Source organism: Eubalaena glacialis, chromosome 4, assembly GCF_028564815.1.
Source record: "Eubalaena glacialis isolate mEubGla1 chromosome 4, mEubGla1.1.hap2.+ XY, whole genome shotgun sequence".
In the NCBI taxonomy this organism is placed as follows: Eukaryota; Metazoa; Chordata; class Mammalia; order Artiodactyla; family Balaenidae; genus Eubalaena; species Eubalaena glacialis.
In genome coordinates, this window is record NC_083719.1 from 32,452,965 (window position 1) to 32,470,189 (window position 17,225).

Sequence of the window (17,225 nt, forward strand, 5' to 3'; positions counted from 1 at the left end):
TCAAAGCACCTAATAGAAATCCCACTTTACCCACATGAAGACTTTGACTTCCTTTACAATTACTTGAAATTATTTCAATTCAGTGGGGCTACTCTTTAGACTCTCCAATTGGCTTTTGCAATATTGAAACATGGATAATGCATTAATCTTTATTTAATCAATGAGTTTTAAAAATCAGCAAAACTTCCGAAACACAGGGCTAGGGTAGAGGGAGGATTATAGAAATCTGAGGTAACTGACAGTGAAAACGTCGGGAAAAATTGACTTAGTCTAATCCTGAAATTTGCAGATGAGAAAAGTAGGAGGAGGAGAAATAATTTATCCGATAACACATCATGGTTCATTAGTAGCAGAGCCAGCATTAGGATTTGCTCAATTTATATTTTGGAAGCTGTGAAAAAATTTCCTAATATGCTATTTTCTTGGGTGTTAGGTTTCTGCATTTTGTATTGTGGTGTTTAGTGTTCTTAGCATTTGGAAACCAAATGCTTCACATTTTGTTTTTGGGTTGTTTTTGGTTGAGTACGTACCAATAGGAAACACCCCAGCCCAAATGCTAAGGTTTATTAATTTGTATTTCCTCTGCTGGCCAACTTTCCAGTAAAGTGGTTTAAAAATTTTTTTCCATAGAGGTAATTGAGAAACAAAAACAGAAACCTTTAAAAGAGTCTTCATAGTAAAGAGGTGCCATAAAAGGCTAGTTAATTTTGAACTCCATTCTTCCATTCTTCATAATTTTAGGGTAGTCTTCATTCATATTTGCTCTAGTTACAACAGTATTTTAAACAGAATTATATGGTTAGCATATGAATCTACAAAAAGAAAACATTTTAGACCCTTCTACAGTTTTAATCTTAGGTGTGCATACTAATTGCACACATTCTCGTCAAATAATTAAAAAATATTCATAATTAACAAATAGGGACAAACTTTATACAAAAGTTCTGCTACTACTATAATTTTTGAAAACATTTAACCCACCAGTAAGAGTGGAGACAGCCCTGCCTTTTAAAAGATAGATAATTTGAATAGAGAATATAAGATAGGATCATTAGACGTATAAACAAGAGTTTTTCTTCTTATGAAAAGTTAAAAAATTTCCTTCCTTATATTTTTGTTGTTCTTTATATTTCTTTAGACAACAGCCATTTTTTCTCAAATGATTTTTTTTTTTTTAGGAAGGGAGAGTTGTCTATTGATGGTCTAAAAGAAGTGCTTACATAATTGTAGCTGAGGCAGAACTGGTATTTAATATTTCTTACATCTCATTGATACAGTCTTCCAAGATGTTGATTAAGCAGAGAAATCATTTTCTAAGTCCAAAATCTCAAAATGTATAAAAATAATCAGAATTTTATAACAAATGGTAATAACTAGTTTTGTGCATTCATTTTCTATGATACCTGATAACATAGGCCAATTAAAACCCAGACTTCACATTGGCATCAAATGAACATAGCAGAATGACCAAAGCTGAGAACTAGTCATTGTCATAGATGCAACCTAAAAGAAGAAAATACAAATTTAAATTAGTTACACAAAATACGTATCCTCTAAGTGTTCCAACGTTGTAAATGTAAATGATTCATACTCTCCTGGTTTAGGATAAAAACAGGAGAATTGGCTCACTTTATGAAAAAGCAGTTAAATGGAAGGCCATATATTTATTTAACATTCATTGCTCAGTGTACTTTTCCAAATAAAGTTTCTGGACAAATCTATTCTCTATCAAAATGAGACTCAAGATTATTTTACCTGGTACTTAATTAAACGTACTTTTTGATAGTAATTCTGAATGAGGTTGAAAATATTAGGTATTAGTAAGAATCATACATTTAAAAGGAGACTAAAAGGAACATAATTAACACTATGCTTCATTTCAGGTGAAATTAATTTTTTAGATCATAATTTAGAAATGTACAATGCTTAGATAATACTAGTGAGTAATACAGGTTATGAAATAAGTACCTACTTACTGTCGAAGCACAAATATTTTTGTGGATAAAAGCAATTCTTATTAAGATTCATGGTATAATGAAAAATACACTAATATTTCATTCTTTTTTTTCAAAGAAAATAAATAAGAGATTTTTCCGTGATTTTCAGTCATGTTCAAAAATAATTTTATTTCATTATACCATGGCATTTGCCTTTCTTAACATTTTCAGGTGATTCAAATGCTAATCAGATTGGAAGGCTTTAATTAATCCAGCAAGCTATTTTCAGTATTTGTAAGAACAGTAAATTCACCATGACTGTTCTCTGTGCTGGGTGCCACGTGAGACTTACCGTCAGCAATATCGTCATAAATCTCTCCATCACTGTAAATGTAGAAAATAAATTTTATTTTAAAGAAAGAATCTTCTTAACATTAAAGCAATATTTAGGTTATAAGTTTAATAATGTGATTTTATGTGACACAAGGCATTTAAGGGTGAGAAGTTACATTTATAAGTGGGAAGAAATTTCATATGCATCTGTATCTCCTTTCATTGACTTAATCTAATCCTCTGTTTCATTCTTAAAGCGTGCACACACACACACACACACACACACAATTTATTCCATATCATAGACATACAGAATAATGAAAACATGCCCCAAGAGCATAGACCATGCCTTACTCATCTTTAGATAGAACTATAAGCCTAGCACACGGCTGTCCTTGGTCAATAGTGTTTGTTGAACTGAACAAACTGAAAAATCATGGCACAGTACTCCACTGGGGGCCCTAATCCAAAACTGCGATAGATTCTTTATGTTCAGTAATATCAGATTTATACTACTTTCACTTGAACTTCAAATGTTGAAGCAAATACAAAAATATTTGGCATAGGAAATGGGTGCATCATTTTTGCAATGTTTCTAATTATAATTTGTAAATATTAATTTAAAATATATAAATATTGGTTACAAAATAAGCAGCCAGTATATGGTTTGTATGGTGATTCTTTTTTTATTTTTTATTTATATATTTTATTTATTTATTTATTTATAATTAATTAATTAATTAATTTTATTTTTGGCTGCGTTGGGCCTTCATTGCTGCACGCCAGGCTTTCTCTAGTTGCGGCGAGCGGGGGCTACTCTTCGTTGTGGTGCGCGGGCTTCTCATTGCGGTGGCTTCTCTTGTTGCAGAGCACGGGCTCTAGGCATGTGGGCTTCAGTAGTTGTGGCACTCGGTCTCCATAGTTGTGGCTCGCGGGCTCTAAGCCCGCGGGCTTCAGTAGTTGTGACGCACAGGCTTAGTTGCTCCGCGGCATATGGGATCTTCCTGGACCAGGGCTCGAACCCATGTCACCTGCACTGGCAGGCGGATTCTTAACCACTGCGCCACCAGGGAAGTCCTATTTTTTATTTTTAAAATTTTTTGGCCATGCCGCGCGGCATGTGGGATCTTAGTTTCCCGACCAGGGATTGAACCCATGTCCCCTGCATTGGAAGCATGGAGTCTTAACCACTGGATTGCCAAGGAAGTCACTGTATGGTGATTCTTATGTTATATAATTTTAAAAATATTTGTGGTTATAGGTGGCATCCATAATAATAGTTCTGGTGAGTTTTACACATTTTAGGTTTTATCTGGCCCTGAATCTTTGTGAAATATTCTATTCCACACACACACTGAGTCCCTCCTATGTACCAGGAGATATAAATAAGACACAGCTTTTATTTCAAGAAACTTATAATCTAATGGAGGAGAGAATGATATGCAAGTAATTAAAATAGAAAGAATTATAAATATTAATATAGCCTTGAAACGTAGGATACACAAATGTAAGGTGACTTCGTCATTTAGACCAGACCTACTCTTGGTTCCTATACTACCTCTGTGCATTTATCATGGAAGCAGCAGCAGGCTTTTCAAATTGCTGCCAACTATGGCAGATGCTGTGAGTTCCCTGTCTTCTGTTTGGATCCTTTCTCTGAGATTGAGGGAGGATTTGGCTAATGGAAATCTGATACAAATGCAAAGAGGACAGATTTTTTTCTAGCATTCATTCAATAAACTTTTATCAAGTATTCACTTCAATAGGTGGTAAAGCAATAATTACTTAGAGAGTACACTTTCTGAATTCTCTCTTAATCATCCTGTAGTAATCACTGATGAAGACATGGTCCCGTTATTTGTCACGCATTCTTTCCTTAAAATTTGTATCTTTCATAGAGTAAAACCTATTGAAAAGTCCCATGCCTACTACTGTGATTAATGCTCTGAGGAAAATAAAAGTATTGTGATTATTTTTCTTTTGACTCTTTCCTGGTTTGCTGACAGATCCCTTAACATTGCTTTGCCTCTTTCTGATTGGTGTCAGGTTGTTTATGGATACAGTTTGTGAATCTTCCTTGATTCCTTAATCATGCTGAATTCTGTAAATCTCTGTATTGGTATATGACCTACCCTGATAATGGAGTTCATTTCTTGCACTGGTTTACTTGGAATAGAATCTTATAACATTGGGGGTGGACTCTAATCGCACTAGTACCAGACTGTGACAATGTCCTATTCATAAAAATAGAAGAATCATTGACCACTATCTTTTTCTGGCATGCTTCCAAAAAAGGCAACTTAATACTCTACTATGCCTGGTGTGAGTAAAGAAAAGCCTTCAATTAGGGGCCAAGCTATAAACCGTTAACAGGTGATATTTGTACCTACTCTGCAGACACTAATAGATACCTGATTAATTCAATTCAATCAACTGCATTAATAGCTAGCGAAATGCAAAGTATTAATGAAAGTGTTAGTGGTTTTGACCTGTCTGCAATATTTGCAATGTCTGTATCCAATGAATATATAAAACTATGAACTGTATAATCACGAATGAGAAGGGCTCCTCCTTTATATTTAAAAGAGTGACACTTTATCAAAACTAACTTCGTTATGGGTACTACCATATTGACATTAGTATAGCATATTGTTTTAAAATTTATTTATGATAGTTTAGTAGATTATATTATGTAAGTGATATTAGGAATCTTTCTTAAAGAAAAGCATATAATTATTTTTGGAAGTATAGTAGTAGAAGAAAATGGGCTTACTTGTCCACCAAGTAACTCCGAAGGACATAACCATCTAAGAAAGAAAAAGAAAATAAATTTTATTAACAGTACAAACTTGAAAAATCCCTACTATTTTTAAAGAAATTGAAATAAAATTTAATAATTAAAAGATATGATATAATGTATTGAATAATTATATCTATCTCCAAATATGACTTATTTTTCTTATTTGTGTCCACTTTTCTCTCCTTCCTTTTTTTTTTTTAACATCTTTATTGGAGTATAATTGCTTTACAATGGAGTGTTAGTTTCTGCTTTATAACTTTTCCTCTTCTCTCTAACTTTTTTTTCTCTCTCTCTCCTACATGACTCTTTTCCTCCATTTACAATCTTTCCTCCTTTCCCCCTTAAATTAAAAACCAAGATTTTCTTTTCTAAGCTACTGTAGGTTGTAGCACAAGCTTCTTTCACATTTTACTCTATTTCTTTAAGGTGTTACCCATGTGACAAAGTTTTAAGAATTTATTAAGCATAATTTCTCCTATGACAAAAGTAGGTCACAGGTAGGGATTTTAAATATCACCAGGTCTAAGACTTAACTTCTCAAATTTTATTATACTGAACAGTCAGAACTGTGATCCATTCCCCTTTCAGATCCGCAATCTAGTGTTTACTTGGGGGAGTGTGCATTCTAAATGGTTTCAAAACAGCTCTCTTACAATCAGCGTGAAAGATCTTTCACTATTGCTTTTGCCATTTGACAGAGCGTCAACATTTGCATTTTCATCTTTCATGGAACAAATAATTATTAGAAGAGCACGTATCAGGGATTCTAGTGATTCCTCTGTTAAATGGAAAATAGACATTTTATACAAGAAAGCAAAGATTTTTTTCACTTTATTTTTGCCCCTCTTGTGCAAAATACTCCTAAGAAAAAATATGGGCTATTTTTCTTAAGAAAATGTCTGCTGACATCTAATTAATGTTACTAACCTTTGGAATTATTGGTTTTGTGTTAGCGCCTAGCTACTGTTGTATGCTTGAGATTAGTACCATTTATAGTCTTGTCAATACAGCTTCTAAATAACTTCTTTCGCTGAGTCAATCTATTGTTTTTGCTCCACCTCAGATCTAGTTTAGGTTCTAAATCAGAGTAAATGTGTAAAAACTGATAAAGCAGGAAGCTCACAAGCAAAAATTAATACCAATGTTAATAAACTTAGGTAAACATACTAATATCATATTGCCATTGATTTAACATGCAAGATTTTTTTAAAGTTAGAATCATACAACTGAAATTGTAGATTAAAATTTAAGAAAATGAACTTTCCCTTGAAATATTCCAGGGTAAAAAAAATTCCACCAAAATATTTTGTCAAGAAATTAACTACTTGTTGATGAAAATTGTTCATAAGAATCATATTTGGAAAATAAAGAATCAAAGTTATCTTTGAATTCCTGCAGCATGGCAGTAATGAAGCATATGTCAAAATGATAAAAGTACAATAAGTAATATTTTTCTCAAAGTATGAAAAATTAGACCATGTTACACCTTCCTTTTTATTTCAATTAAAGAAGTGGAAAAATTAATATAAAGGTCATCTAAAATTAATATCTATGATCCTTGGGTAGACTTTGATTCCACAGTTCTTTCAGTCATTTCACGTTAACAAAACTTAAAAAAAAGTTAAGGTAGACATCATCATTTAGCATAATTTTTAAAGGGGGATAATCTCATCTCTAACAAATTCAACTCTATGTGTGTCTCTCAAAAGAGAAACTCTGTGCAAATAACAGACTTTTTGAACAAATTGTGGATTTTGTGTCAGGCTTCCAATAATTGAAGTCTGTCTTTACTTGTACTTATGTTTAGGGCTAACATAAAGTGTGAACCATTTCTACAGACAGTAAGAGTCACAAAGTTTTTTTTTTTCGTTAGTTAAAATTGGTGGTTATGTTTTCATTTTGAATTTTCTCTTAAAACAAATTGGAAAATAAAACAATACAAGTAAGTGTTCCCATGATATTCATGTTTAAATTAATAATTTAAAAATAACGACTGAAGCCTTTAACAATGAAGTCAATCTCATTGGGAGTTGTCTGGGCTTTGTAAAGTGTCTGAACTAATATTAGAATGTAGACAATTAGAGAAATGTATAAGAAGTAAGAAAGTATTGCCAGAGATTGGAATTATTCTGGCCTCAAATATATTTCTGTTGTTGTTTGTAAAAAATATTTAGAAGGTCAAGAGAAACAAAATCCAAAACAAAGAGAATATAATCACCATTTCTGGAAATAAAAGGTTTTTATTTTCTTGTGCTTGTAGGTCATCTACTTTTTAAAACTTAGTTATGCTAAAATTGTGTAGACCTGGATAAAACACTATCTGTAATTAGGCATAAAACAGTCCTTTCAATGACCAAAGTTAATAACTCATGATATACAGCTTAATTACTTAACCTCACAAAATTTATTATAAAAAAATGTATTTTCTTAGCTTCTCAAATCCCTATTACATTTCCTCCTATGTCTTGACTCTTCAAGAGTTCTATGGAGCAGCCTTTTCTTTTGTTGAAAGCTCTAATGTTGTTGCTGTTTTGTTGTTTTTGTTGTTGTGTGAGCTACATAAACATCAATGATTGTGAGTATTATTTAAGAACAAACTTATCAAGGGGTTGGGGTGTGAGATGGTTCTGTGCTGCTCTACTTTAGTTCCCTGAAATGATGTGATCATTTGGGGCTCATAAACTATAAAATCACTATTATATAGCACTTTTGCAGGGTTAACGACTTTTAATACAGCATAGGTTTTGCTGTCTAGTACCTTTAAAAATCTCTGCTGAAACTTCATTCTATCACAAGCATGATTCATGACAGTGTCAAAACAAGTGTCTTACCGTGAAGTTTTAAACAACTTCTCCATGATAGTTCCTAGACACAATTTTTTTTTTTTTTTGCAGTAGAAAAATGTTCTCTGCTCACATGTTCCATGAACATTCATCATAGGGAATGTAATGAAAAATACAAACAAATGAAATAAACAGAAAACCTCATCATAGTTCTGTAACATGCAGAGTGGCTGCTGTGTTTAGTTAGCTCTATAATATCGTGGGCACTGGCACACCAGGGATTCTCACACGCAGTATGAAATTATCATTAGGAAATCTCACATTCATAGAACAGAACACAGTGACTTGAAACAAATGTTTTGAAATATGTGGTGGGTAGAGTTGGTTAAGAAAGTAACACCCACCCACCATATGTGCCAGTTAATTTCTTCCCAAAACATTTACTTGCTACAGTGCAGATGTGTCCCAGGACTAATGACTCACCTTTCAGAAGGGTGTTGTGAATATAAAATTACCAAGAATATACAAAACCGTCTTTGGAAAAAATGAAAAATATCTTTGTTCTAACATTTTCAAATTTTTTACTCAATAAAAATGACAAATTTTATTATTTCCTTATTATTTCGTTTGTTGTGAGCAAGTCCAGAAATAAAGTTAAACTTACTCAATTTGGCCTCATGCAGTTTAAAAACAATAAAGTCATACTGCATAGATTTACTAAGGCAAGTGGAACAACATCCGACTTCAAGAGAAAATGCTCATAATGTAATAGAAATTAAAAACAAAATGCAGTGTATAATGCTAAATATAAATTATTATCCTAGTTCTATAAAAATGTTCTGTTTCCCTCTCTCTTTTTCTCTCCCTACTTATTTTTAGTGCTTCAAATTAGGTGACATTAAATTTCTGAATACAAAAATTTTCTTCAGTGAACACGTGTTGTTTTAAAATCGAAACCAAAATTACCTAAGCAAAGAAATGATCAATTGGATTTGGGGACACCCAAAGCACCTTTAAAATTCCCCTTCCTTTGATGCCCCAAGGAAATGGACAACATTTTGATCACAAATAACTCAGCTCATGTCTTTTCTGTAGAAACATTTTTCTACTTTTTTGTAGAAAAATTTTCTCCAGTGACAGGAGGTGGGAAAACTCACAGCTTATGAGACTTTGAGTTGAGGAACATGCACAAATATTAGCGAGAAATTCTAAACATTTGGGAATGTGCCAGAAATATATATTTAAGATCTCAATGCCTCTACAATATGCTTTTCTACAAGTCAGTGGGTGAGACTTGATCAAGTGTGATAATGCCTGTAAAAGTGGCTTGTACTCTACTCCACAGTGGGAAGGGATTACTGTTAATGATTTAGCCTCTCATATCTATCATTACAAATTAGGTTTAAGTAAACTATGGTTTTCTTTTTTTTTTTTTGCTGGATTAAAGAAGAATAGAAAGTAAGGAAAATGTTAGGGTCATCATGGGGTTGGACTGCAAATGTCGTTACCGCTAATTAGATGTAGAAAAAAGGAACTGAAAGATTCAGAGTCTCCCAAATGATACACAACAAGTGAACCACATCACTATGGCTAAGACAGAGAACTTCTGTCTTCTAACAAGTTAAACTAGTCAACGGACTTCTTCCTGTGAATGTCAGTATGTCAGATTTTCATCTGGTTATCCAACTGCAATCTCCAAATTGTTATACTCAATTCAGCAAGCCCCAAACAAGGTGCCAGGCAGTGTAGAATGTGTTGGCAATACAATGTTGAGAACATTTCACTGAAGCTACTCTCAAGCTCAGTCTCATAAGAGTAATAGATTGGAAAAACAGTAAGGACAGTGGCAGCAATAACAGCAGTGGCATGGTGCAGCAAGGGAGAGATTAATTGTGTTAGGGTGGCTGCGGAGGAGTGAGTGAGTGTGCTTCCAATTTTAGATGACAACTGGGTTGTTTTTAATAGACAATTTATGGGCATTCCAAGTAGAATAAAATAGCATAGAAGGATGAAATAGCATAATTTATTCAGGGAATGACAAATGAGTAGTTTATATTTCTGGAGTGTTAGTTGCAGATGGGAAATAGTTGATGAAGGTGAGGCTAGATCACAAAGGTTTTTATATACTAACCCTAAAGACTTCATGTGTTTAAAAATAATATTTGGGTAACAGTATGGTGAGTGGATTGGCTGAGAGAAGGGTAAGGGAGACATATCATTTGAAAGGCTATTGCAATAACCCAGGTGAGGAAGGGTTAAATCCATACAACAATTGTCCCAAATCCTATGGAGGCATTTGAGGAATAGATCAGAAATTAAGAAAATTAAACATGTTAAGGATCCAGTTCAAGGAAAGACTAACCAGCAGTTTTAGAAAAATTAAGAAAAGCAAGAGATTTGGAAAAATAAAAGGGAAATTAAGCAGATATGATCACTGAATTGTGGAATAATGCAATCGCAGATGCTCTTGGTGGCCCTCCCACCTGCCCAGGAGTAGGCTTCAATTCCTGATGGACAGGGAGTTGATGTATACGTACCCCAGTTCGTTTCCCACCAGATGGGATAACACTGCCACTCCGAGTTCCCAACTGATTAAGCTCCTACTACCCAAGTGTACCTTTTTTTGATAACAAGATTTTATTAGCTGCCTTCTCAAGATTTTATTAGCTGCCTTCTCTTCCTAGTTTATTAACAAGATTTTATTAGCTGCCTTCTCTTCCCAGTCTACTTCTCCACGTGCTCATGGGAGTATCCCAGAATCTCCTCCCGAATGGGAAAGCCAAACTAAGACAAAGTCCAGGCCAAAGAAAGTCTATAAATAAAAAACAACTAGTACGCAAGTGTTACCGATATAATCATCTGGTTTTCATTCTGTTCGAGATGGACCCCAAAACCACCTAAGAATTGAATTAGTTATCAGTGAGCTTGAGAATTGTAAAGTGCATTGGTCCTGCACCAGAAAAAAAAAAAAAAAAGAAGATAAAAGTTACAAGGAACCCTTGATTTTATCTACCAGAATGTCATGTAATGTTTTCACCTCTCATTTTTAACAGATGATAAATTCTGAGAGGATAGGAGTCCTCCAGTATTCATAGCAGTATTTAGAATTATTGATGTTGAAGTAGAAAATGATAGCAGATTACAAATTATCCCAGAATGGCTGTTGCTTTTCCTCATTCTTAAGGTCTACTGGTTCCTAGGTAGGAGTCTCCTCTGGATTTCTGTGTTTGATGCTGAATCTACATCTGCTCATCTGTATCTATACCTGTTTGTTGTTGAGGTCATTTATATCCTGTTACTCAGAGTATGTTCTATGGGCCAGCAGCATCAATTATATGGGAGCTTGGGAGAACACCTTACCTCAGACCTACTAAGTTAGAATCTGCACTTTTAACAAGATCCCCGCGTGAAGTGTATGTACTTTGAAGTCGAGGAGCATTGCTCTAGATGGGATTTGTTGCGGGGACAGAAATCTCAGGACAGCAGGGCAAGATAAGTCTGAAGCTTGTCCTCTGGAGAAAGGTCCACATGACAAGTACTAGAACAATTCTCTGTTGTGAAAAATGTGAAATAATTTGGAAAGTAGAGGGAAGGAAACATATCATTTAGGCCCATCACCCTAATCAGCCACTATTAGGATTTTAGTTTGGTTTCTTTTATTTACGTATTTTTTAACATGGCTGTAAATAAATCCTATCCTACTTTAAGCAGGCTTCTTATTTTTCTTACTGTTGTATCATGAGAATTTCCTCATGCCATCATAATCATCCTGGAAAATACTCAGTTTGTATATTCATCATAACTTATTTAATAATTTTAAAAATTTGAACATTTTAAAATATTTTGATGACCTTTTAAAGCATGTAGTTATTCTGCATTTAAGACTATTCCTTGGGGGTACATCTTCACAAATCCTGGTCTGAATGGGGCTTTTCTTTGTCTTCTGGAGCTCCATCTTTGCATTATCTCCAGTGACCTTCAAGTCGTAACGCTACATATCCCTGCCTGTTATCCTTTGCACCCACATTCCATTTTTTTCTTTTAAAGCCAACCACACCCCTTCCATAAAAACTTTAGATCCATTTTCCCCACCCTTGAGTCACTGTATTTTATTCTTAAAAAATCTACTTGGGTTCCTGTCCCTGAGTCACCTTCCTGTCATTAAAATTGAGCTCAGAGTTTGTGTTTTCCGTGCAGACGTACCGAGCTGATATGGGGCAGTCATGCTGGCTATTCAATTTTAAATATAGGACAACATAATTTTGACTTACTCTTCCCTGGACTTTAAATGAAATAAGCTTCCTTTTAAAACTGGACAAAAACATTTCCATCTGCCAGCTTTAGTAGCTGAGAAAGTCAGAGAGGACAGGACTCTCTCGTGTTTATTTGGAATAGAATGTCGTATTAAATGTGGCCGAACAGGAAGTGAAAACAAGCGAATTTGCAAGGTAGGAAAACTGGAGATTCTAGGTGTGACATATGCGATATAATTTCAAACCAGACCAGAGCAAGAACCACTCGCTACTTTAGCAGAGTGGTTCTCACTTTAGTGTACATAGGAGCAAACTAGGGAAGCCGTTATGATCACAGACTCTGTCTGACTCCCAGATCACATGACTCAGCAAGTCAAGGGTGGGTCCAGGGTGTTAGAATGGTAATACACACAGGAGTTTTCTGATGCTGGTGGTCTGTGGGACCACATTTTCAGAAGCACTAATTTGGCATAACTTTGGCAACTCAGTGCCAAATATAGCAGGTGGGAAATGAAAAAAAAAATTAAAATAAAATACATTGATTCCAGCACAGCAAGATCTCCAGTTTCTTAATGTTTTCCACAATTCACAAAGCATGGAGCAAAAACAGTTAATACAAATAGGAGTGATCACTAAAACTTGTTTAGTCGTTAAATTCTGGGGTGTCCTATCTATAAAGAGTAAATAGTGACTTACATTTTCCTTCTTCATTCCTGCAGAGAACTTTTGTATCATCTGTGTTTTGTATAACTTCCAGGGATTCTCCAGGCTTTACCTGTAGATCTCTGTTCCCCCACTTTTTAGAAGTTAAGTAGGGTGCAACTTTGGTGGAATAGAGGACTCTAATTTCACCATCATACTGGAAAAATAGGAAAAGCATTTACATTATTGATTGATGTGTGTTATTAAACTAATTCATTTATTGACAGATTTATTAAGAAAATCTTTGTTAAATAACTAGTTCCTTGTTTTCAAAAAATAACAAAAACTTCTTTGGAGGAAAATCACTCATAACCTCATCAACCTAATAATTATTTTTAAAATAAAGAGTTTTTTAAAATTTAAGATGTAATGCATGTGTTGATTTGTCACACTCATATATTGCAAAATGATAACCATCAGAACTTAAATTCTATTGGCTTGATCACCTAGCAATACTACCACTTCTTTTTTTATGGTGAGAACATTTAAGATTTGCTCCATTAGGGACTTCCATGTATATAATACAGTATTGCTAACTATAAGCACCGTGCTGTAATTAGATCCCTAAAACTTACTCATCTAACTGCTGAGTATTTGTACCCTTTGACAGACATCTCCCCATGCTCCCCTCCTCTGGTAACCACGATTTTACTCTTGATTTCTGTGGGTTTGGTTTTTTTAGATTCCACATATAAGTGATGTCATACAGTATTTGTCTCTGTCATTCTGACTTATTTCACTTAGTATAATGCTCTCAAGGTCTGTCCATGTTGTCACAAATGGCAGGATTTCCTTGTTTTTCACGGCTGAATAATATTTCACATATATCTATCTATCTCACATCTTTTTTATCTATTCTATTTTTAGCTTACCTTCTTATTAAGTTTCAAAGGACAGCTAAATTTAGATGATTATCACAGTACATATATTGTGCATGTATGAGAGTTTACTTAATTTCTTATAGGAATAAATTTAAATCTAAAATAAATTTTGTAGAAAATAAAGTTGTGATGGAGAACTGTGATATTGATAATTACACTTTTAAAAATCATCAATTTTTTCATTAGCACTTTGAACTTTGTATGATATTTAAATGTAAACGTACTTTAAATTTTTTCCTGAAGTCTTTTTCTTCTTTTTCTTGCTTTTTTAGTTTCTTAGGGTCTTTTTCTTCTGCCTTGGCCTTGGCTCCTTGACTAGGATGGCAGAACACACATAAAATAGCATTTAGTTTCAAAATATAAGAAGAATAGTGTATAACAGACAATTCATAACATTACATTTTTGTTAAATTTCATTTTCAATTATCTTTGTTAGAAATCAAGTACATTCATTGTAATAAATGATGACATTTCATAATGCAGAATAGATCTTCAAGAGAATACAGACTGAGTTAAAATGGAAGTGAGAGATAATGTATTATGTTGAATGGTATAAAATGACTGAAGTATAGTTTAAACATGGTTACATATCAGCAGTTTCATATGATTCAACCTATTCTTGAACCCCTTATATTTTTCAACCCTTCCTAGATAATTAAGTGGTTTGGCTAATGTCATAGAAAAGGCTTTTTAAAAAAGAACACTTTGTGAAAGACTGATTTTTATGGCTTAAAAAATTTATCTATATATAATCTACTTAAAACAAAGCCAGGGTCATATCTCATGATACCAACTAAAGCCAATTATTATAAGAGAGGTGAACAGCTCTGAGGTAGTGATTCTCCAGCCTGGCCACATATAGGATCACCTGGGAAGTTTTTAAAAAATACCACTGCCCTTGTCTAATTCCCAGAAATTAAATTAATTAAAAATTCTAATTAATTAAATTGAGTGAGGTCCAAGTACTGACATATATATTTTAAAAGCTCCCAGGTGATATTAATTTGCAACCAAGGTTGTGAACAATTCCTGGGTTAAGTATGGATGTTAGGGAAAGGCTGTGACTCTGTAGGAGGGAATTTAAAAAATCAGAATATTTGTGAATAATGAAAAATTTTAAACACTGACATTAATTTTGATTACCTAAGGTAATCAAAATTTTGATTACATAAGGTAAAGTTTTGTTTGTAACTGATTTATTTAAAATTTTGAATCTTAGAATTTAGTTCATTCACTGGGAAATGAATTATCACACTGTCCTGCCCTAGATTCTGCATTGTCCCTCATAACTTCTCTCTGATGGTACCTGGGTAGTAGTGGAATCGCTGGCCCGGATTAGCACTCTGGAGCGATCAGAATATACATGAATGTTAAAAATGCCCCACAAGCTCTCTTTAAAGGTAATTTATTGAAATTTATTTAAAAAAATAGAATGCTGGGTTAGAGACACACGATTGCCTTTAACTCTGAAAATAAGCAACGGGAAAGAAATTAGTACATATCGCACAAAGTTTAATCAGCTGGGGTTTATTTTGCTTAAAGAAAAGGGCCAGTGGGTGACTCTGGGTTCCTAGAGAGCTATTTAATGGAATGTGGTGGCATTTCTACAGTAATATTAAACACAAAAATGTGCTTAAAACTGTCAGGAATAGAAGCGACTTCCCAATGGTGAGGAATATTAAAACTTAACATATTTCTGAAGATTAGATTTTCCTTTCATGGAGAACTGAAAAAAGGAGAATGATTCTCCTTTCATATTTCTGGTGTGTTTTGTCTGTAGAACTTGATCTTCTTATATAAATAACAGGATATTTTCCCCTCAGTTTCTTTGATCTTGCTCTTGTTCTGTAAAATTAGTTTAACAATGTTGGTAAAAAACCAAAAATGACAAAAACAGAAACTTAGAGTTCACTCATGCATTTTTACCAGTACAGCTCAGAAGACACCACTTACTGTATTCCATTGATGTTACTTTTATCCTTTAACTGATCAACTTCAAGATCTTTTTATTCATCTTTCTTTTTTCTTGAAAAAGTTAGAGAGGTGTTCTTGCTTCCATACATAGCATGTATCAGATCATCTCACATATTTACTGGAGTATAAAGAAGCATCCTAACATGTTATTTTCTATTACAAAAGAATTTTCAAAAGGTACTCCTCTTCTATTAATTGATTTTAGATTTTCTTACAACTTCTGTCTAAAATTAAATTGAAGCCTTAGGTAAGCTAAAGAATGTCACTATTCACTGTTGACTGTTTTTGTTTGTTTGAATGGAACCTTTGAGAATCAGATGATTTTGTGAAAAAGTGACATAACTCTTAAAAGTCCTTTCAAAACACAAATCTTCTCTCTCTTTTTTTTTTTCATAAAAGGAAACGATCTTCTTGTGGAGGATGGAGGAGGCTTGACGCAGGTGGGTTAGGATTGAGACATAAACTAAGCAGTGTGTTCAAGACAAAAAACGTTTTGAGAAAAAAGTAAAAAAGGGAGCGAATGAATCAGTGAGATCAGTTGCGATCAGGCTCTCAAATATTTTCCCAGTGAATGAGGGAATAAATGAATGAAGACATTGGTGAGTCATAGGTCAGAAGATAATCAGGGAACAAGAAGAAAGACCACTGGGAAGGGGTGAGGGGAAGCGAGAGAGAGAAGGAGGAGGAGGACCTGGGCTATCCATCCATTCACAAACCTGGCAGACAGGTAAGAGTTGGGATCAGGGAGAGGAGGACAGAGCCAACAGGATGGCACACAGTACACACGCCCTCACTGGGGTTTTATTCCAGCTGAATTTTCTTGAACCGTCTGATTTTCATTACTTCATTGTAATGAGAACATTTAAATTACCTCATCTCTGGTGGTGGAGCAGGGAAGTCAGAGGCATCCACATCATCATAAACTTCATCTCCCATGTCTAACAAAAGACAGAATAGCCAATGTTGAAACACTGTTAGTGTACATTTTGATATGAGCATTCAATGGTATTTTAATATATAGTTTGTTTCAAGGACAACAAAATAAGTTTTCCTGAGGTCTCTGTACATTTCTCCTGGAAGCACTGCCTATTCCTTAAAAGGGAGAGGTTCCTATCTTCCTTGATGCTTGTGTTAAATATCCCTCAAAAAGAAAAACAACAACAACAAAACAGTGACAATGATTATAACTATTGTTATCAGGGAAAAACCCCTAAAGCAGTGACTGAGATTATTTGAATATCCACAAGTGTGATGAATTGTAAGATTAGTAGGTTGCTGACAAGCAAATCAATATTACTGGCCATTGGCTGCAGGTAGAGATTGAAGTCAAGATTTTTATGGGATTTGGGGTGCTAGGATAATATATATCATTTTATTTATATGTCTTTGTCTTTGTGCCTATCTATCTATCTATCTATCTATCTATCTATCTATCTATCTATCTATCTATCTATCCCTCTTTTTTACTCATTGACCTGTCTTTATTAACTTTTACCGTATAGGAATATTATGTGCGGCACTATTGTAAAATAAAAGACACTTCTGATACCAGCAGGTCTTGA

At 34.0% G+C, this 17,225-nt stretch overlaps 1 protein-coding gene across 4 annotated transcripts in view; it reads right to left on the minus strand.

Moving 5' to 3' along the window:
* Positions 1-1,249: 1,249 nt before the first annotated feature.
* FYB1 (FYN binding protein 1) overlaps positions 1,250-17,225 on the minus strand; it is a 117,557-nt gene continuing 101,581 nt past the window's right edge. For 3 of the 4 annotated variants that reach the window (XM_061187736.1, XM_061187734.1, XM_061187732.1), the window contains 6 exons: positions 16,535-16,601; positions 13,914-14,004; positions 12,803-12,965; positions 5,044-5,077; positions 2,290-2,321; positions 1,250-1,503 (listed from right to left, as the gene is read on the minus strand). In XM_061187736.1, coding sequence (XP_061043719.1) covers positions 1,481-1,503; positions 2,290-2,321; positions 5,044-5,077; positions 12,803-12,965; positions 13,914-14,004; positions 16,535-16,601 — 410 coding nt within the window. In that variant the 3' untranslated portion in view covers positions 1,250-1,480. Of the gene's footprint in view, positions 1,504-2,289; positions 2,322-5,043; positions 5,078-12,802; positions 12,966-13,913; positions 14,005-16,534; positions 16,602-17,225 lie in introns of those variants that run through there. The other variant, XM_061187733.1, reaches the window with a different exon arrangement.